The sequence below is a fragment of the Macadamia integrifolia genome, unplaced genomic scaffold (assembly GCF_013358625.1).
Source record: "Macadamia integrifolia cultivar HAES 741 unplaced genomic scaffold, SCU_Mint_v3 scaffold188, whole genome shotgun sequence".
In the NCBI taxonomy this organism is placed as follows: Eukaryota; Viridiplantae; Streptophyta; class Magnoliopsida; order Proteales; family Proteaceae; genus Macadamia; species Macadamia integrifolia.
Genome location: NW_024868400.1, coordinates 417,978 through 440,907, shown reverse-complemented (window position 1 = coordinate 440,907; position 22,930 = coordinate 417,978). Strand labels below are relative to the sequence as shown.

The 22,930-nt window shown below is 38.0% G+C and overlaps 1 protein-coding gene across 2 annotated transcripts; it reads right to left on the bottom strand.

Annotated features, from left to right (window-relative positions):
- LOC122065100 lies at positions 1 to 22,551 on the bottom strand. Of its 2 annotated transcripts, XM_042628902.1 has the most exons (5): positions 22,397 to 22,515; positions 22,222 to 22,305; positions 10,530 to 11,143; positions 1,055 to 1,230; positions 1 to 946 (listed from the first exon to the last, which is right to left on the bottom strand). In XM_042628902.1, exons 2-5 carry the CDS (start codon positions 22,241 to 22,243, stop codon positions 460 to 462), a joined length of 1,299 nt encoding a protein of 432 aa, XP_042484836.1. In that variant the 5' UTR covers positions 22,244 to 22,305; positions 22,397 to 22,515; the 3' UTR covers positions 1 to 459. The 2 variants fall into 2 exon arrangements, with proteins under 2 accessions (XP_042484836.1, XP_042484837.1); XM_042628903.1 differs by lacking the exon at positions 22,222 to 22,305 and having other exon boundaries at positions 22,397 to 22,551.
- Between the last annotated feature and the right edge of the window lie 379 nt (positions 22,552 to 22,930).

Genomic DNA, 22,930 nt, shown 5'->3' with positions numbered 1-22,930 from the left:
TGATATCAAACAGATTCACTCGCTGATTCCCATTGAAAAAAAAATAAAAATAAAAATAAAAAAAAAGATCAAATCTGTTCCCTTCTCACAGATTATTTCTGATAATTTAAAGCATGTCTGAGCAAGTAAATCATCCTCCTAAATACGCATTCTTCACATTCTCTCTTCTTCCCTCTTATGTCAACAAGAAGTCAGTTTTACATGTTAGATTCCCCTAAATAAAGACTTCTTATAGAGGCACCAAGCAGAGACACTTCTGAGACTATAATATGTATGTTGTAAGAACCATGGAGCAGCAGAAACCCAATAAAAGCTGCCAAAGAGCTATAGAGCTTATATACTTCCATAGCTTACCACCAATAGCTATTTTTTCTTTGATTTTTTTGGTTCCTCTCTTTCTACAGAGAAGATCCTGGGCCAACCTTAGGACATAGACCAAGATGTACAGCAAGACCTGAGTCAAGGTGAAGCCCATTCGAAGTATGGGCATAGGGCACCTCTAGTCGCAGTCCAATTCCCACACCCAAAGAAGTAGCTCCCTTGCTTGGGTCCAGGCTTCCGGACCACGCGTTTGATGCTCTTTACTCCACAGTAGCAATACATGCGCCACTCTTTTCCAGGGTCCACATGGGTGGGGTGGAACTGTAGGAGGGGCATCACCGGCTGCTTCAGCTTGAGAGGGTAATGGGTTGGACCTGATGGGCGTTCTGGGGACTGCTGCCATGTTGATGGGCGTTCAGCTGACTGCCACATCAGTGAGTTGGTTATGGAGAATTTGAAGCCCCGTCGCATGAGGAGGGCAAGCAGATGTGCAGTATTCCTTGCATCATCCAAGCCGCAGTGAGGACGCCCCTCCCACACCAAACCAGCCAACTGGACTGCCTCCTTGAGATTACATCTAACCCCACCAAAGACCTCATGGAATGGGACTTTTAAGTTGATCCACCTGTTGATACAAATCCAGAATACAAATCCGTATCAAACACCACATTTAAACTTTTTTTTTTTGCAATTATTCCATCACACCAAGTTTATGATTCTTGGTTCCTTTTACCTGTTGAAGTAAGGAGGTTTCCTGATCCTCTTGAAGCGGCATTCAGATTCCAACATTACCCGGCAATCCCAGTTTGACCATGTCACCACTGCAAAGTTAGTGTGCTTAATTCCCTTGTCTTCCAGCCACTTATCATGCATAAGTAAAGCTTCACCTAATGGAACGCCTCTATCCACCTGGAAGCACACTTTTCAGTTAAATCAGACTTGATAGTTCCTAGCCATATCACATCAGCCTGATTTTGCAGCAGAATAATGTAGGTGAGACAGCATTTCCAGAACGAATGACATTTATTTATAATAAAACGTGCTGCCAAACAGCCAAAGTGCCAATAATTGAAAATGAAAAATTCTAGAAATTGGGGGAAAAGGAAAAATTATATATGTTCTGACAATGTCTGAATTCTATCATCTTTCCGATTCAAAATATGTTGGAGTGTAATAGGAATGAGTTGATTGGAGCTGCCCCATATAAAGCTAGCAATTTCAGTAGGATTGATCTTTATCTCATTTACAGTCTGAACAACAGGCATAAAACACAACAGTTTGCTCACAGGTTTCAGAGAGAAAGATGCAGCTAGAAGGCCTTTTATTCTGATTGCTAAGATGGTTGAAATTGTCGTTGCTCTTGGAAACCAACTCAAGCCACACCCCACCAACCACCCTCTGGTTCAATCAGTAGCTGAGATATCTTGTGCACCATGAAGAAAGCTACATGTGGTCTTCTTAAGATGTAGATGAATGATTTAATATTAGAAGGGAGACACATAAGACTGTTGGGGAAGAATTGACAACTTATAACCAAGAGTCGGAATGGGCACAAAGAACCACATTACTGGTAGAACTAGTTATGTCCACCTTTGCCAACTGCACATGGCTTATACAAAGAGTCCAGATCCTTAAGGACATGCATCAGAGGAGCAACCTTCCATCCCATATTCACATGAAAGAAATAAGCATCTAATGAGTGTTTTAGTAAATAGGACCTGATAATTCTTCTGAGATATGTTGGCTTCAATTTTCCATTACATAGAACAGATGCTTCCCCTACGGCCCTACCGCAAAGATTGGGGCATGACAGCAACAACAGGAGTGCATATCAGATGATATCAGCTTCCACATGGGCCCCAACATGGTAAACTAAAACCATAAGAGTTCTCTTAGGTGCAGCAGTTCCAAAAAGCCCATCTGTACATTTGACATTCACTCTATCGGGAGTTTCTAGTGTGGAGTCTGGTACAATTCGACACCATCAAGATGTCGCCATCACAATTAATTCAGTGAGTATGCTTGTAATCCATTGATAGAGTTGATTTTTTTTTTTTTTTTTTTTTTATGGAACAGAAAAATTATGAGCTTTAGGTGAAGGTAAAGTTGCTGTGAGACTGCTTATGGGTCGACAGTACCTCTCTCTTCCTTCTTAGTTTGTCAGTTCAGAACTTTGTTCCTATTTCCAGGTTCGATTAGCCCTATACTTCTCCTTCCATTCTATTCATTGTTTCTTTGTTTATTGCTGTTCCTTTTTTCCTTTGCTGTTGGCAGTAGTTTTGGGTTCGGAAAAATTCGTGAAACGCAGTTGCATCCTCATGGATCAGGCGACTTGGGGATGTGCTTCTCCACCCTTGGGCTACTCAGACTGCAGAATTCGACGATAGAAAACTTGAGATTTCAGATCTGGTCCAGAGGTTTCTGACAGATCCACTTGGTGGAGATCACTACTATTAAATTATTTAACTTCTGAAACTGTTACTAGCTTTTCCTAATAGGTCTAAGGGAAATCAATCTTAAAGTTTTATTAGATTTAGCTGTTTGGGGAGGGAGTTCTATCAGTTTGCTGGGGGCTGGTTCTACCGCACATCAGTTTCTATCGAAGGAAGAAGACTGATTCTTCCTAATTGCAAATAAGACCCTGACTCTCGTAACTACATAAAATCCCTCTCTTTCAGAACTTCATTCCTAACTTATCCCATTTTATTCTGAAATTCCAGCCTAGTCCTTCCTCTTTAAATTTATATACTGATTAGTCTCCATTCCTATTTATCTATTCCAAAAAGGGTCCTAAACTGTTCTAAATATTTATGAAACTTCCACTACTCATTCAGTTTAAAATATTTATTACCGTGGGCCCATTGTAATCCAACTTTCAAGGGTTTTAGAACCCGGGATTGCAGTAGGTTTACATTTCCAAGCATAAAGCAAGATTTCAGTTTTAATTAAATACAAAGATGAAGTTGTCAAAGAAGAGAAGAGGCATACATCTGATTGGGTTTAGTAATGATTATTTGCCGAATTATTTGTTCCTCCCCACTACCCCTTCTTCCCTCTCACTTAATCACTAGATTTTTGGTGATAAGAGTTTTTATTTACCAATAGGGATGGTTTGTAATGAATTAGAGATTCACTGAACTGAATAGAAGTCTGCGATTATTGATATTTTAGTAGCTGTTTCACCACGAACCTGCAGCTGGGACTGCTGTGTTTTTACAGTCTATAGCAAGGGTATAATTCCTAAACACAGGTATCAATTGGTGAGAGGACCGAGATGTTTAAACAATATATTTCGATTCACTTCAAGTGCTGAAGGTATTCAGGATTCATAAACAATGCCTGGGAAAAAGAAGTGTTTCAATTTCTTACTTGGTTCTTAGATTTGTTGCAGAAACAGATCCATTAACCCATGCATTAAAATAAGTACAGTAAAGGACCATGAGTTACAGTTCGGTCGTGGGGCATTTTAAACCCTATCTAGTGGTTACCCCGTCAGGTTCAAATTTTGTGAATAATAACTCTATCAGTATACTGATAAACCCTAAAGTTCTGCCCAAAAGAAGATAAACGAAGCAAATACAACCCAGAATTTACAGTTTTTTCCCCTGCAAGGAGGATTGGCAACTGCAAGTTATTGACCACCTATCTGAGCACTATTTATAATATGTCATGGCTTGATTTATTCATATGTAAGCCTACTTCTCCATAAACTTAAGATAATTTACTTCACCTTTAAATTTCTAAAGTTCCATCCCTTCCCAATTTTTTCCACATAGTGCTTTTTGCCTCTACTCGAGGTGGGTGTTGGACAAATGATGAACCAGAAAAATACACCAAGGGCATCTGATGCAGAAACTAAGAAGAACGAAGTCTCACAGCCATGACAGTCAAATTTGAGAGCGATCATGACAGCGTGGCTGGAAATATTCAGGTTCTCCAGTCCGCTTTTGAGGCTTGAGTTTTCCATATTTTCTCTTTTTTAAAGTCTATCACAAGTGGGTTCTTCTTTTCTTATTTGTTATTAACTCTTTAGGTCAGTTTAGAGCCTTCCTATTGACTGGATGATGTAATAGATCAGATCTGAGCTTTCCTATTGGTTGTATGATGTAAGAGCTCTAATCAACTGATCACAGGTTTCTAGGAGAAGTAATAAATATATGTACCGGCCATAAGCCTTCCCATTGATTTGAAGGGATAAAGCTTTCAGTTTTTCTGAACTTTGTGATGTGGATTCAGTACTCCCTCTTGGATTGAGTGGTTCTTAATTGGGGGATACCAAGGGAAGACAAAGGTGTCTTCCTTAGTGGATGAGTAGATTACTTTTGCAAGCTTTGATGAATTCCTCGCCTGGGGTTTACGCAGATTCCTAACCTGTGTATGTCTTTCTTTCTCTATATCTCTCTGTTAGAAACTAAGGTCAGATGTGTTCCCCATTCTGTTTCCTGCAATATCTACTCTTGCTATTCTGATTCTGTTACCGATATCTCCATATCTGCTGATCTGCTTACTTCAAATTAATATTTTAGTCTCTGCTATTAACCCCTGAATTTCTGAACTCAAGTCTGAACAATTCCCTGACCTGCAGCCATGCTGATTCTACTCTTTTCAGATGCTATACTGATTCTACTCTTTTCAGATCTGTTTTGCAATTGGTCGCAATTTTCAGCTGCTAGTTATAGATTCTGCTATATCTGTTTGCTGACCTTTCAACTTGCTTTAATAATCTGTGGTACTGCCAATTGAGTTTCTTCCTGATTCCCTAAGAAATACCAATCAATTGCTTCAGTCTTGCTGCTTTCAAAGTTTTCATACTTGCCGTAGGATTGTTCTAGGTCTCAGAACCCAGCCATCAAAATAGTGAAACTATGCAGACTTGTTTTGCCAGTTAACTATCCTATCGAATGAATTTTTATGCTGTTCTAATCTGATCAGCTGAAGCTATTCGGTTATCTTGTCATTAGCTCTTATCCATATAACCCATGATCCAATAGAAAACTACAACCCAACGCCAATTATAAACACGTTTCTTACAATTAATAGCCCCAAAACTGTTTGAACTAATCTATCAAATTGTCAGTGATCTCACACACATTATCCTGCTTTTATAAACATTTATTTAAAATTATGTTGTTCTTGTTTACTCTCTTTCACGGTCAAGATCACTATTTGTTTTGTTGCTAGACATTAACACAAATTCAATTATAGCATAATCTTGTCATATATACCCAGTATTCTTGATAATCGCAAAGGAAACCTAGCATTCTGGTCCAAAAATGTGGAATAACAAGACTTATGATTTATCACAGGGAGAAGATGCTGCTTGCGGGTCTCTTACACTACACATGGTTTTAAAACCCATCTAAATCTACTAACTAAACACCTTCCTATGATCCTATCAACCTTGCCACCCGAACCCCCACACCCCCCCCCCCAAAAAATGGGAAGTAAGAAAGAATGGAAAATATTTTGAAATTAAAAAAAAAATTAAAAGAAAAAGAATGTGAAGAAGAGATATTTATCTGAGGGCTCGTCCTGTTTTCTTCCATTCATAAACTCCTTTTGAAGGTCACCTTTTGTAAGGGTGTAAAAACTCTGAAAGCCAAAAAGAAAAAATCCATTTGGCATGTAACACACTAATAGTAGAGATGCAAATTAAAACCCCCTCCTTATAGGCAACAAAGAGTTTTACAAGTATAAATAACAAACAATAGAAGTACAATTCAGCAAAAGAACTATCTTAGCATTAGAATAATAAGAATTAATCACATTAAATCAACAAAAATGTTCTCATCCCCAACTACATCCTGAAAGTCCATCAACGTGGATACAAATAGTTGCAAGGGGGAAGATATCTCTTTGCACAATATTGAAGTGAATAAAAGCCCTATTCCACTCTGTCCAAACTACTAGCAGACCACAAAAGGAACTTAAACATGGATGTTAAGTTGACAGACTCCTCACCACTAGCATCATCACCCACTCATACCACAAAAGACCCATGATCATGAGTCGAAAACATGAGTACATCCTCATGATCATATTGGAGTGAATAAAAGCCCTATTCCACTCGGTCCAAACTACTAGCAGACCACAAAAGGAACTTAAATATGGATGTTAAATTGACAGACTCCTCACCACTAGCATCATCACCCACCCTAACCCAAAAGACCCATGATCATGAGTAGAAGACATGAGTACATCCTCCACAATCCAACAAATAAAGTGCTAGTTAACTTCTGGATCCTTCCGTTAGATCTGACTTGAAGTTCTTGGCAATATCACCTCTTGGAACAGAATCTTGAAGACAGGCCCATCATTTAAGATCCATCTATCTAGATCTGCATCATGAACAACCATTCTAGATAAGATTTCCTAGGTTGTACGCTTGTATTTAGTGAAGGGAAAAGGAAGCACCATTAAGGAATGTGTTTCTGAAGGGGCGGGAGGTATTAAATGGGACTAAGCTTTTAGAAGAGGATTGAGGGAGGTTGAAATAGAAGAAGTGACCAACCTTCTTGATTCCCTATATGAAGCCACTGAGGAAAATGGTGGGGATGAACAAGGTTCCAGATTGCCCCAAAATTTCAAAAAATGTCACAAAATATTTCGGTTTCACAGGCTGTTTGCGGTACTAAGAAATGTACGTACTTCAACAGTAATTACGGCCTTCCACCAGAACTTCGGTCATGTTTTGCCGAGATTTCGGACTAGTCACTACTTCGACAATATGGGTCGAAATTTTCGTTCATTTTGACAAGTTTCGCCACAGAGGGGGGAGAGGGGGAAGGGGATACCTGGTTTTGAAATTCTTGGCCATATCACTCACTATTGTACAAGGTTGGAACAATTACTTGGGCAGTAGAAGAATGCATTGGCAGTGACGGTTTTCTATGCTGTTGGAAAGATTTGCATAAGATTCAAAGTTGGAGGTAAATCACTTTCCTAAAAACTATTTTTTGCAAGACATATGATAGATACTTGGTGGTTGACCTTCAAATTTTTTTTATATATTACATGCCATAGTCCGATATATATGACCTCACAAAGCTGGAATTTATTCTGTTTTTAAAATATTTTTAAATTTTCTAGAAAAGAAAAATCTTTTTTTTTTTTTTTGTGTGATAAATTTTTGAAAAATTATAGGGTTAATACTTAGTGTTTGGAGCTCAATTTTATATATGTTGAACATCGTTGGCAGATCTATGAGCCATTCTTCTGCTATAATATAACATCGCCAGTTTTTGTGAATTAGTCAGAGGATAACTTGATTCAACAACAGTTGCAACATTCAAGTGGTTTAGATACTGCTCGGAACTCGATGTGGTACTACGAGTCTGATGGGCATAAAAGTGACTTGTTGCTTGTATTTCTACTCCAACATATTTGACTCCTTGTAATAAACCATGTATGATTTATGATATATGACATAGTTTATAATCTATTCATTCCTATTGCAAATTTAAGTTGTTTTGTTGAATTACATGTGTTCTAGTACAAAACATTATGTGAAATAGGCCATATTTGAGAATTTATACAGCGTACACTACCAAGCTAGGGTCTGAAGTCAAATCTAGGTGTGATTTTTTTTTAAATATAAGGGTTCCACTATGTTTAGAGGCTCTAAACATAGGGTTTCCTAGAAGTTTCAGGACTTCATTGGCCCTCGAAACCTGTCGTCAAAACTTGGCCTAAAATATGGTTCCACTATGTTTTATAGGTTCTGACTGAGATTTCGGTTTTGGTCATAATATTTCAGTTTCGAGCCTATTAGAAACCAAGCTCGAAGCCGAAACCTGGAACCTAGGGGATGAAAGGGTTTAGCCAATGGAAATTTTGACACCAAATCTTTCTTCAGAGCACCCCTTCCTCTCCCAGGAAAGTAAGCAGAAACTTAGTAGATCATTGCCTGAACCCCCTTTTCCACACAGTTTGCTTTGAAAATCTTAAATTCACCAAAGTATAAAATTTCTATTCGGGAGATTTATCTTGACAAAGTAATAAAAGTGAGGTGTTGCAGAGCAGGATGCCTAACAGAGCCCTCCAATGTAAAATAAAACATGTGTCCCCTTAGCAAGGGGGACGTGGAATCTGTCAACCACTTTTTTATTCATTGTCCTTTTGTCAAGGAGATATGGCTGCAGTTCCTGGATATTTTAAATGGAGGACGGAGGAGTCCATTAGATGTACCTGACCTAGCCTGCTCTGGGAATTCCATCCCTTTTGGAGCAAAAAGGTAGATATTATGGAGGTATATTCATCGACATGCTATGGAGCATTTGACGGGAGAAGAAAAATAGGATATTTAGGGAGGAAAGGAGACTGCCTAAACAGATTGTGAGCTTATCATGACTAGGGCCTTTCATTGAGCCACTAGCCAAGAGATTTTTGGGGAATGTTCTGAGGTCTTGGACAGCAAAAGAGACAGTTATTGTTGAGCGAACAGCACCTTCCACATTGTCAATAAAGTTGAATTTTAATGCTAACATAGGTCAAGTGTGTATTGGGAGAATTTAGACATCATGTTGGAAACACTCTGATGGTGTTCTCATGTCCAATTGGTAGGGCAGATTCTAACTAAGCAGAGATCCAAGCAGTCATTCAGGGATTTAAGATCTTCTCCTACCAACAATGAACACACATTACGATCAAGGGAGATTCAGCTCTAGTAATCAAATGGATTTCAAAAGAAGGCCAAGTTCCATGGATGCTGGCACATCTGATTAGGAAGGCTAGACCACTATGTAACCAGGGGAAGATATCATTCTCATGAAAACCAAGAAAAGCTAATTCTTTGGCAGATTCCCTAGCCCCGGGGGGGGGGGGGGGGATGATAGACATGATTTGTATGTAGGGCTGATTGTATGATCTGAGCATGTTTTTGTTTTGCTTATCCATTGTATAGGGCCCTGCTCCATGGGGCATCTTGAAAGAGATATCCGAGAACATGTGCAGAGGTATATCCTTGCTTTTATGCCATTCTGCCTAATAGAACTATGTTATTCCATCAAATAAAAATCAGAACTTATTTGAGGTATTAAAATTCTCTCACCATGGCTTCAAAATAAGGCATCGATGAGATGGTTGAAGGTCATTTGATGGATAATTTTGGGGCTTGCAATCTTTCAAGTGGGACTCATCCAGTGATCTGCTGACTATTAAGACACATGGCAAGTTATTAGGGTACCCATGAACAATTTCTGAGACCTGGGAGCAACCTCCACCTTTTTTAAATTTTGTTGACACCTTTTACAGATATAATGAGGAGGGTTAAATCTATCCTCCTCCTTAGGCAACTAAATATTAACAGCAAGGCATTAAGGGGAGAGAAGAAGAGTATCCCTTTCTTCTCAAGCAACAAATCCTTAAGAGCAAGTTTACTAAAGGGAGAAGGAGGAGAAGGGGAAACAAGAACCTAAACCATCTGCACAGAAGCTTATCGATCCTGCTCATAGTTATAATCAGACTCAACTACAAATAAGCAAACAAGAGAAAAATTAACTAAGTTTAACAGTAAAAACCCACGGCCTATCTGTGGATGTATGGTTTCCTAATAAACATCTGGCCCAGAAAGTCTCTCCATCATTAGGATGACCATAGAATGAGCTCCACTGGCTGCTGGATAGGCAGGCATAGTGCAGCATAATGTGCTGGAAAATTTTGAACCATGGACCTGAAAAGACTAGAATGGGCCCTCTTCTACTACCAAGATCAATTCTGCCACAAATAAAAGAAATGGCTTGAGAACTCCATCCAGCATTCTTCATCCCCACCCCATGACAACATGATGCAACATAACAATAAGATAAAGAACATGTTACAATAAAAGAAGGGAAAAGGAGGAAGTGTGGCACATAACTACAGATGTGAAGAACAGACAGAAATGTGAACAGCAGGAAATATATGGCGCCCTCTATCCAAGTATCAAGGATGGTAACACAAGGGCATAGAGTTCCACATCGCTAAAGTAAGAAACTATATGGATGGATAAGATCCTCAATGTAATTTAATGCATGTATCTCGTGGGTGAATCCATAATACTAGGTCATACTGCCTCCATCAACACCAAAATGCAACATGTCATTATATAATGCATTTCTAACCCGACAGGCACCTACTCATATTTTCAGTTCATGTAAGCTATGATAGATCATCTTAGATGATAAATAGGAAGATAGCTAGTAGCATAAATTGTAAAGTTCAAAGCATACCTGAATTTGCTGGATGCCAGTCAGCTCCTTGCAGAAATCACTCAGGTGCTGATGAAGCGTAGGCCGCACATATGTTTGAAAAGAAGCTTCTAGTTGCCCAGTCATACTGTTCACAAGTACAGATGGAAATTCAATGATTTCTTGTGGATGGGGATTCTTTTCCTTGTCACAGGTTGCCTCAAAGTCTATCACCACAAAGTATTGAAACTCTTGAAACTGGAATTCATGCGGGTAACCATGAGAGTACATCTTGAAAGGCATGTATTGAAATCGGTTGTCCACGGAATAAGGGTTTTCACGATTCATGGAGTAGAAATGGTTCTCAAAAGCATTCCATTGGTTTGGCTGCATCTTTTGAAAGTCAGGGTGGTAACTTGACCGCATGCAAAAATCTTGTTGGTACATGGGTCTATGAAAACCCTCACTTGGAGGCACATAGGTTTCATTGCTTAAAGAGTTCTCAGGTTCCACAATACCACCACCTGGATGCACACTGTTTTCATCCTTCAGTTTAGGACACCCTTCCATGGTATTTCCGTTGTCTTGCAGATTGTAAGGGAATCCCTTATTCTGGAGGCCCCTAATCGATGCCTCACGATTCCTTTGCATAGTTTCTGCCACCAAAGGCAAGAGGTCAGGATAGAATTTAGTTGAATAAAAAATCTCATTTCATTTTCCTTGTCACAAATCAATTTATCTCTTATTTCACTTCTCATTCTTTCACGATGTAAACAAAGTAAACCAACTCCCACGACAAACTTAGTTCAACCATAATGTCAGCTTCACAAAGAGAATTATATAAAATTTGTATAATTTCACAAATCTGTAAAACTCTGTTATATAACGTACAGAAAAATAGCTTAGTAGCAATTATGATGCCTAAGCACGAAATTCTATGGTAGCAAAGGTCCAATATCCCATTTAAAGCAAAAAACCAGAAAGAACCATCTACGATTTAAAGGTATAGGTATGAGCAACAGACATTTGGAAATCAAAGCAAATATAAATGCCAGAATAAGTTCACTATGAACAGCTTCATAGAGGGGGGAAAGGAAACACCCCTGAAACCCAAGAAGTGAAAATAGGAATCCGAGAAAACATCAAAATTTTCAGTAGTTATGAAAATAACATCCAACACGTAAACTAACAGCAAAATCACAATGGCTTAGGAGTAGAACTTTCACAGTTCATGGTGATCCAGTAATTTCAGCATACAGTTTGCGCCTCACAAGTACACAAAAGAAACTAGTACACTACTTAAGTCTTGATTTCAGCTGCTCTTTGGTAAGTGTTTGGTTTGATTCATAATTTTTTGCATTATTTGTTTATTTATTATTAGGGTCCTAGATAAAATTGGGATAAGGCTTTGTTGTTGTTGTTGTTGTTGTCGTCCTTCTATATGTCACTATGCCTAGTGAACTATAACGTTCATTATTTGCCATTTGGCAATACATGGGTTAATCCATGTGATAAAGGACCCCGCATATATCTCAATAGCCAAAATTCTGTCCAAAGTAAGCAAGGAAAGTTGCTCAAACTCTAATTCAAAGTTTTAATAAAATTACCAAAATGCCATCAAATGGAGATGAATATAAAATAAAAAATGGCATCTTGTGTAATTTTAGCTACATCCTCTACTCCTTTTTAGCTGAAATTGTACCAATGAGATGCTTATTTGGTTCTCTATCACATGGCCTAACCCATGTCCAACTAGGTGGCAAATAATGAAGCGTTATACTTTACTACACATAATAACAAGGAAGAAAACCCTTATTACTTTTCCAAAGTCAATATTTTGAGGACTCCGATATCAATAGAAGTCCATATGGCGTTTTAAGACCTCATGTTCTATAGCAAGAATTAACGCAAAGTTGGAGTTATGGAGATCAACCTTAGAATCAACAGGTTTTAAGATAAGTAGAAAGAAAACAGAGTATATGGTATATAACTTTAGTCACACTAATATGGATAACGAAATGGTGAAACTTGAGGAGAGAGAGAAACTGCAAAGTGATTTTTCAGATATCTAGGGTCAACTATAAATAAGGAAGGCAATATAGAGGATAATGTTTTTTAGAGAAATAAAGTAGGAGAGATGAAGTAGAGAGGTGCTTTCGGAGTGTTATGTGACCAACGTATTCCTATAAAGCTTAAAGGAAATTTCTATAAAACAATCATAAGGCCAACTATGATGTATGGGGCAGAATGTTGGGCAATTAAAAATCATAATATAAATAAGCTGAGTGTAGCAGAGATGAGGATGTTGAGATGGATGTGCAACAAAAAACTATGAGGGATAAAGTAAGGAATGATCGTATTAGAGTTGATTTGGGAGTTGCCCCAATACAGGATAAGCTCTGAGAAAGTTATTTTTTCCTCATAGATCCATGTAGCTGACCCTATTTAGTTGGAAAAAGGCTGAGTTGTTGTTGTATCAATAGATGTCCATGAGCCGCAAAAGATGGGCAAACCTATTTACAAGAAGGTGAATATTTGGGAGAATCCTGTAATGAGAGTGATGGTATCAATAAGTTTGGTTTCAGTTTATCCGTTCGGTCCGTTGATCCTCTACTTCTTGAAGGGTTTGTTACCATCTACATTGTCTGAGAGGTAGACCTAGAAGTAGTAGATGTGCGATCACATTGCCCTCTGTTTGAGTTTGGCTCAACAAAGGCTTCACACCACCACCACCACCACCACCACTGCTAAAACCCACTTTATATGGGAGCTTCGGTACCAACTTCAGCATCTCTCTCCTCTTCCTCATAGAAGTCAATGTAGTAGGTGGGGTCCCAATAACAAAAACTGCGGCATAGCTAATTTTCAGGTGGCTTCTCAGGCACTCATTACCAAAGGCTGGCACGGTCAAGCCCTCCAAACACAAATCTTACGTTTTGTTTTGGTTTTATGGCGCCTGATCCGTTTGGACCGGACAGTCGGTCCAAAACAAAACTGGCCCAATTAAAATTTTTTTATGATAGCCCAAAACAAAATCACCCTTAACAGAGAATCCACAAGCTGCAACAATATTGGAATTACTCTCTAAAGGGAAGCTGATCCAGCAATGAAAGTTTTATGTAGAAGGATTCATATATATGGATATGAATATGAATATGAATTTAGGATATGAATATGAATATGAATTTAGGATATGAATATGAATATGAATTTACTAGGTACATGTAACCACAGGGGGGATTGGCACGCAAACTAGCACAAGTGAATCAATCACCAATTAGTACATTTTCCAGAAACTGATTACCCACTCAGATCTTTTTTATTTTAATCAATAAGATCACATTGTGCTTCATTATGCTTTTTCTCTTCCCTAGTTTCATAAGAAAATTAAACAATTGCAAGGGATATGTTACACCCAAAAACTGAATCTTCCAATCTCTGATTTAGAAATCAATGAAGACGCCACAACAGTTCAGTACTGCATCTCCCAAGTATGCATCTTTTTTGAGAAAAAAGTAATGATATTGTATTAATATTTCTAGAAGGAGCAACCTGTAAGTTCAGAATGCTGAAAACTTGATATTAGTCCATGCTGGACTCCCTACAATGCCACAACACCCATCTTCACATTCCACAGAGAAAACCAGAAAGCCAAAAACACACCCTACCCACTTACAAAATTATCCCAATTATCACAAACCCTGTACGCATTGATTCATCTAAAGCCTGACACCATTGAACACCAGCTCAACAACGTTCTGTTTGTTTGCCTTGCTACTCTGCATGCTGATTCTTCCTTAGCTTCAAACACCCAAGTATTTCTTTGCCTCCAAACACACCAGCACCCAACTTTTTCTCCCCTTTTAACACACAATGACGGATAATTTCATGTGATAAGAAAGGAATACACGAATGATTTTAATACAGACATTTCCAAGAGAGACAAAACAACATAAAGCAAGCAAGCCTTGAGACCAGTTCTCCAGAATGGAAACATCAAATTGCTGCAAACCAAAAACAAAAAATATTAAGATTTACATATCCTCCGACACGTCTCCTTGTCCCGCCTATATATGATCTTGTATTCTGTAGAAAAGAGGAGCGTCAAATGGGGGGATGCAGACACAGAGAGCATCAGACGCAAAACCCACTTCAATTCTGGACATGGGAACAGTGTGTCTGTGTGTTACCACATGTCAGGTTTGCAATTTGATTACCTACAAGTCTTAAAAGTATAAAAAAGGCTGAATGTTTCCTTGATGGCCTGTCAAGAGAGACTTATCTCGACGACCCTAAGAACTGCAATATGGCAGTTCATTTAGTGAACATATATTATCGACATCACCCTCCATTATGTGGTAAGTTTCAGCCTAGAAGCATCACACAGTGTCTCACAATCAACAGCTCTATGTTGGGAAAGATTTAGACAACTAGGGAAAATATACAATACATGGCGAGTAACGTAAATCTAGGACACAAAGATCCTAACTCCAGGAAAGATCATAATAGCACCACAATAGGCACTGTTCTTAGGTAAAATCCCAGGATATGGAAACTGATATAACAGCAACCAGGAAAAAAAAAGAGGAACCAGATCACCAATAACCAGACAATATTTAGGACCCAACACCAATTGAAATTAGGCACTAATAACATGAATCAAATCCCAAAATACCACGAGCAGCATACGTGTTACCTTCGTTCTTGAAAATTAGGTCAAATATGTGAACTTGGATAACTCACAAAAGAGGGCTCAGATGAAGCTGAAACTCAGGTCGAGTGGGGATTACGGAAGCCTTAATGGGTCTTCGAAAGTCAAGTTTGAGTTGATGGTTGTAACTCCAGATTGAACAAATCTTGAATTAGGTCAAAATTTGGGTGATTTCTGATAACTTCAAGAGCAGGCCTCAGATGGCCCCAAGTTGCTGGACAAGTGACCTTTAGGAAGAGCTCAACAGGTCCTCAAAAGATGGGCCTTAGTGGCCAAAGAGGCTGGGAGATCTGGGGGCACAGTTGCTGCCCAGAAATCTCCAGAAAAACTCTGTTGTAGGCTATGTATGAGGTTCTCAGGTCCTCCAACAACAGCAGCAATGACAGGAGACCTTCAAGGTATCTCAGTTAGGCTCACTAACACCCAGAAAGAGAAAATAAGAAAAGGCAAAGAAGTATAGATGGAAAGGAAGGAGGAAGAAGAAGGGGGATAAATGGGTTGAGCCTCTCACTCTTCCCTGGGCCTCTCACCCTCTCATAGGTCTCTCACCTCACTTATCTCACAGCCATAGTTTGTAAACAAACGAATTTTCTCAACCCTAAAATCGTGGAGTAGTTGCTCTTCTACTTGTAGTTACAAAAAATAATGAGTACAAAATAGGAAACCAGTCCATGTGTGGGCTGCTTGGTGACCAAGTAACTGAGCCTAATTTATTAATTAATTACAAGGAAAATAGAAACTTAATGCAAGATCAAACCTTTAACGATCATTAGATCCAATCTTGAGGCAGGATCTCAAGAACATAGGTAAATCACTCAAGGTCAACCTGAAGTCAACCTTCTCAGATGATAGTCTAACTTCAATAATCAATAACAAATAAAGAGAATAGGTGTTCTTAAAAATATAGGAGAGATTCGATGGCTGGGTTAAAAGTAATTTGAAAAATACTAAAATCTGAAAGTGAAACTCGAAAAATTACTCCCAATCTATGAATCAGATCTGGATGAAACCTGGACTGAATCTCCTTTTCAGTAGCCCAATACAAACCCCAAAGAAGTACGTGTATCCAAGGGTTGGATTAAAAGTAATTTAAAAATTTTCACATCTAAAATAGCAAGCTGCAAAAACAAGACATTTTCAATAGCAGCAGTTCAAGAAATCAGAACAGCCTCAGACTGGGGTTGAATTCTTTTGGAAGCACAGAAGATGGCTCAATCTGACCAGTAGATCAGCATGCGATAGCTATGGATTTTGGGTTAGAAACTGGACCTAACAGGGTATTGCAGGTAAGGAGAACAACAGATAAACAGGGTTTAAATTCTCTGAATCAAATCTGAGAATAAAACCTAAGCCAAACAAATATTAAATCATCAGAATTAGTTGCAGGAAAGACAGAGAATAATAGAAAAGGAAGAAGAATAGGAACCTATCTCAGGTTAGGCCGTTAGGATATCCCACCCACACTGCTTCTCACAGAACTTCAGGTCAAAGGCACTCTATAATTTCAATATCAAAAATTTGTCTAACTTTAAGGCCTTACAATGTTGATATAATCAACTGAAAACAAAATCCTAGTGTGAATAGGAAACCTATTAACTAATTAGCAATTACAACTCAACTGAAATAAAAACAGGAATTACATAAACTATTCCTACTTGAATTAGGAATAAAATAAATCTAACAACACTGCCAATAAACTCCTGTGAGCTGGGTAACTCAGCTAAACTGGCTGATTTGATAAACCCATGAACCAGGTCCATCTTGGGGGCCTAGGTTCTTGCTGATTCGAGTGGCCCAACCTACATCAGAACTCTACCATATTACTTAAAAAAAAAAAAAAAAAAACTATGAAAATAGAAACTAAAGGCGTAAAAAGCCATCTAGGAATCCCACGCAAGGCAGAAGTTTTCTTGGATTCATCTCTCACGCAAGATGGCTCCATGGGACCCAACAAGATCTTCTAAAAGCCTTCTACCACAAGGAATATTTAACTTCCAAAATCTAAATGTTGGACCCCATGAGATCTGATAGGAATCCCTCCAAATAATTCCGATCAAAGGCTACTCTTGGGCTACTGGAATATTGACTTGCATCTGACCCAACATACTTGGTCAATGGGGCTACCCTGGAGCAGAATATGGCTGGACCAATGAATTAAATCGATGGCCAAGATACCCAGCTATGAACCAGCTTTGGAGCACCAAGACCAATAGAGGACTTGGTCTACATCAGTGACCATATGATTGAGTTAGGCATAAAAACTTGATGGATGGATAATTCACCTGGCCCCTCATCTATCCAATCTACTAACATTTTGCCGCATCATCCCTTTAATGATTTGACAACTGAAAATGTATGACAAAAATTAATGTAGATGGTAGGCAACATTGTTGAGATAGTCAATGAAATTTGTCATGAAGACGGTCTAAAGAGTGATCTACCAAGCCAACATGTGGCTTCAAAATGGGAAAACTTTAAGAGAAGCCCCTCTTAAAAGGCCATACAAATGTAATGCAGAGCACCCCGAAGGTCTAAACAAAAGGCCAGGATTAGCTCCACTGGGTAAAGGATACTGTGGCAAATCTGTAAATTTATTTAGCGGCCAGATTTGTGGTCATTAGTTAGGAAAAAGACCCTTTTATAGTTTTATCTAATAGTTATCGGTCCTATTAGTAACAGTCATATAAGGAGTTAATCTACTATGTTTTACATAGAGTTATTTTCTAAATTTGTTTTGTTTAAGGATTTAACAGACCAGATTAGTGGTCTTTAGTTAGGCAAAAGACCCTTTTATCTAATTGTTATTGGGCCTATTAGCAACAGTCATATAAGGAGTTTATCTTTTACGCTTTACATAGATTTATTTTCTAAATTTTTTTTGTTTAAGGCTTTAAGCTAAAATAGAGTTCGAATAGCATTACGATTTTGACTCTACTTATATGCAAAGAAAGAGGGGGGGGGGGGAATTACCATCTGAAAATAAAAACAATTGAGTTTCAAAGGTGTTTTTGGTCTTTGATAAATTACCAGCTGCATCAGAAAGGTGCCTTCTCAGAGCTCTTCTCTCAAATTACCAGCTGCATCAGAAATGTATCTTCTCAGATCTCTTCTATTACTCTCATCGATTCCTCTTCTTCTCCCTCTTATCTCTCATTTTTTTCTCTTCAATTTTCTTTTACTGTTTCTTCAAATTTGAGGGCACGTATTGAGATCTAACTTCTAAGTACATGTTGAACAGGTTATAATATTCTATTCTTTGAGTCAATTACTTATTCTCTGTTTTCAATTCTGTCACGTGATGTTTCTTGAACTTCTCATTCTGCTACTATTTATTCTTTGAAACTTCAAATTCTCTTCTTAACTTCTGATTTGTACTCTGTTCTGGAACTTCCTAAGTACCAGAAGCATCAATTCTATTTTGTTTTGAGCATTAACTTCCTTTTTTCTGCTACTTTTACAAACCCTAATCCTGTTACAAGAACCCCACCAGACCTAATGTGGTCCTATTGAATTTCACAGGAAGAATTATAAAACTGGCCAATCAGAATCGCGAGTTTCCTTAGGTCCTACAGACCACTGGGTTGTAGTTTCAGCCCAATTTCATATGTTATGATTATTTAATCTCTCTGAAACCCTAAATTCTTGGGTCTTTTCTAATTTTACAGAATTTTTATGTCACAGTTCCATTCGTATCTCCTTTGATATTCCCAGGTCACTCCTTATTGCACTATTTTGCATTGTAATTTAGTGCAAGGGCCCATTATACGCAGGCTTAATTTCGGCCTTTTGATCCTAGCCTAAATTAAAAGGCTTGTAGCTCTTTTTTCTTTTTAAATCTCATGGAAATCCAAATTACCCCAGACAAGGAGAAACCACCACAGCTCTTTCCCTTTTAAGGTCTTTTGATCCTCGTCAATGGCAATGAGAACCCTTGTGGCCCATCTCCTTTTTAAGACACATGAAAATCCAAATGTCCACTGAAGTGCACGGCCTTGGACTGGGACATTAATCATATAAACGAATTAACAGCTGATGTGTTCCACATGAGAAGACTAGGAAGGTTCCTCTCCCCTCAAGTTTGCCTGATGTGTTTTGCAATATGTGAAATCTTTTGATCATCTATTTCTGTTTAATCCTTTTTACCCAACAGGTTTGGTTCCACTTCTTCAATTTGTTTCATGATTCATCACCCTTGGGTTCTTTCTAGAGATGTCAAGAAACTCAATAACATGGCTACGGCATAACTCTTTTTTGGGATGAAATGGAAAATTATTTTGCAAGGTGGTGCTTATAGCATCTTTTTGGTGCATATGAGAAGAAAGTAATAACAGATTGTCCACTTGTCCCGGAGCAAGCAAGTGGAAGCTACTGAGGGGATTAAAAGAATCAAATGCAGAATTGCTCATTGAGCTCAAGCCAATGAATCATTTAAGAAAATCTCTTCCAGCGAATTATTTAGATACTGGACTTCACTTCTTTCATGAGGCGTAAAAAATTGAGAAAGAAATCCAGCCGGTAACCCCCTTCCAAAGGTGTGGTTAAGCTAAACATAGTTTTTTATTTCTTCTTATCCCTCTCTCTTACTTCTTCCTTTCTTTGATACAGAATGCCCTCTTTATATTCTTCTTCTTCCCAACATTCACTTCCACACTTTCTCCCAGATTTATTTCTCTTCTCTATTTCTTTGTTCTTTCCCTTGTATTCTGTTACAAAACATAACTGCAGAGACACATTATGAACAGGTACATCTGCAAACTTCATTCAACAGATCAGGTATTATCTTCTTCTTCTTCTTCTTCTTCTTCTTCTTCTTCTTCTTCTTCTTCTTCTTTTATTTATTATTTTTTTTGTATAGTATTAACCTCGCCATATTCAGTACTATCCAGACATTGACACTAATATATAGAATCAGCTATTTGTTTCTGACTGACAAATCACAATTGTAAAGAACTGATCTTCCCTGTTTGTATTTTGGAATTCAAATTACTGTTTTAACTCTGCTTCCCTTATTTTATTTCACACTCTCTATTGCATCACTTAATCTCTATTACTACTGTGATTTTGATTTCAACTCTTCAAAGAATACTTTCCTAATATTATTTGTTAATAATTTCACTATTTTGTTTAGATCCATGTATCCGACCCCATTAAGTTGGGATAAGGCTGAGTTTATTGTTGTTGTTGTTGTTGTAGGGGTTCCTAGGTTCCTAGCTGAATGAGGATTGTTTGATACAAATCCTACTTCAACGGGAACACTTTCAATACTTTCTTAGTAGGATTAGGACTTAGGATACCTGCACCAGAAATCTAGTATCATTAAGACTCTCAAAAGAATACTAATTGGATTAGGACTCTTCCCAAGAGGCCCCACACCAATCAATTTATTCGTCAAATGCATTTTAATATTTAGGGTTGCTTTCACATCATCAACAATAATCCACCGGATCACAAAATCAACTACTAGTCTCAACTCTCAGGGTTTTAGAACTATCCACTTTGAGCGTGCTACCAACAAGACAAACAAACCCCTCAATACAACAGAATGTCTTCCACTGGAACAAGAATAGTTGGAAAGCTTTAGGTTTGGGGACCCAACATCCTAGGCTAACTATATCTTAGTTCTCATATGTATCAATTAAAGTAGGTCCTGGCACAGTTCTTAGGTGAGGTATGTGCCTAAGAGTCAGATCCATCTGACTGTTAAATCTTTAGGGTACAGGGGATAGGCTAATGATGATACATCAATGATAAAGGGGTAAATGTATACCAGGTCATATTGTATATAAGTAGCACATCCAGTTTCAAGTCAGGAACATGTTGGAATTATAAACATATGAATAAATTACATCAACAAAAATGAAAATTCTGACCAGAACAATGCGCATATAAACCTGAAGTATGCCAGTAAGAAGTTCAAATATAATAGTTTGCCAAATATCTACAGTTTTGTAGATTAAGGAAGCATGGACTCGTAGGCTCTCCTCAATAACACTAACACTTGCAGGTTCAACAGAACATAATTCAACTTGAAGGTCTTCCTGAGTTATCAATTTGAGTAACACTGACCATACTACTACCAGTAGAGTATTTGAACACAATAATATCTTCAACCATAACCATGACCAACAGACCAAAGAAGTATAATTGACTATATCACGGAAATTTCAGTTGCAATGATCCATAAATAGCCTCCTAGTGACAACGACGCATTCCTTAAATTTTAAGCCTCAAAAAACTTATAACTAATTCCATGAATTCAGCAAAATTGCCCAAATACCCACTCCAATCAAATATTCGATAATGGCATAATAAGGGGTGAGAAGCAAACTTTTTGGGAGCGGGGGGGGGGGGCGAAGCATTCCAGTAAACAGAACCCTGCATTTCCAGGAACCACTAAACATTTAGAGACCATGAAATATCTACGACATTAACGAGGAACACAGCAAAATAACATTTTATCACTTCCCCTTCCACTCAAATTCCGATGAGAAGTCCAACAGGAGCAAGATTATAACAAACCAGCTAAACAAATTCAACAAAAATTTCAAATTCTTCTTCTCGTTTCCCCATTTTTTGGGTAGGATCAAAGCCTAGTAGTTCCCTTAACAGTCAGTACAGCATTGACTTCGATTAAACGTAGGTAAACCGGGGGAAGAAAAAAATGTTCTATTTTTTTCCTTTTTCTTCAGCCTTTTCTTCTGTTTCGAATGTCGTTCAACTCCTGATCAGTGCTAATTTACACCATCTAACGAATAGACAGTGATCACTGATCACGCCATGAGAAAACTGAAATTCAGAAATTAGACATCAAAACTCAAAACCCACCTCCAAAAAAAAAAGTTCTCAATTCCCATAAGAAGGCACACAAATTCCCCAAAAATCTAAGATCCACGATCACTGGATAACTTCATATCGCCAACAAAAGAAAAAAAACAACACTGTAAAAACAAAAAAACACGCAACTAATATCGAAGATCTATAGATCGGTAGTTTGATTTTTTTTTTTAAAAAAAAAAATCTAACCTTTAAGCTCTATAGCTATCATTGTTTTTGTAGTAGTTATGATCCACAATAAAGCACATCAGATCTTTTTCCAGATTTTTCTTCCTGAACCCATCACACCACCCCCAAAAAACAAATCAACAAAAACAAACACAAAAAGAGATACTGAAAAAGAAGAGAGAGCGAGAGAGCTTACATTGAAGTGAAGAGGAAGAAGAGAAGCGAAACGGAGGGTCGGTAATGTCCCCTGTATCTTTACAAGACGACGGACTTCCCTTTCTAAAGGGCAGTTAATGTGAGAGAGAATAAGCAAAACTTAAAAGCAGAAGCCGTGGGGACCCATCTAACCAGCTCGGGTGAACCAGACCGAAAGCACGTGAGCCAGTCCGTCAACCGTTTCACTTTCACCTATTAATATCTTTCGTAACGCCTAATCTACTACAAGGGTTCTTTCATGTGGGCTTTATATCTTGATAACTTCCCTGCCAGTTGTCAAAACAATCTGTTATTTTGTTTATGAGACTTCAGTCTACTAGTGGGGTCAGGAGTCTTCGAGCAAGATTCCTACACCTGTCCACGTAATCAAGTTTATACTGAAATTTGTGCGAAGGTTTTGGAAAAATTACATGATTATAGGATTTCTATTTACAAAAATAACCATTTAAAGTTTCACAAAATACTAGAAATCAGGTTTGGATTTATTAAATCATAAATCCAATATTTCAATTAA

What these genes read in the sequence shown, in the direction of transcription:
- LOC122065100 (XM_042628902.1), bottom strand. Translation starts at nt 22,243, where the DNA reads ATGATAGCTATAGAGCTTAAAG. An exon ending in CTGGCATCCAGCAAATTCAG is followed by an intron (nt 1,231 to 10,529) that starts GTATGCTTTGAA and finishes GTGTGCTTCCAG; the next exon opens with GTGGATAGAGGCGTTCCATT. An exon ending in AAACCTCCTTACTTCAACAG is followed by an intron (nt 947 to 1,054) that starts GTAAAAGGAACC and finishes TTGTATCAACAG; the next exon opens with GTGGATCAACTTAAAAGTCC.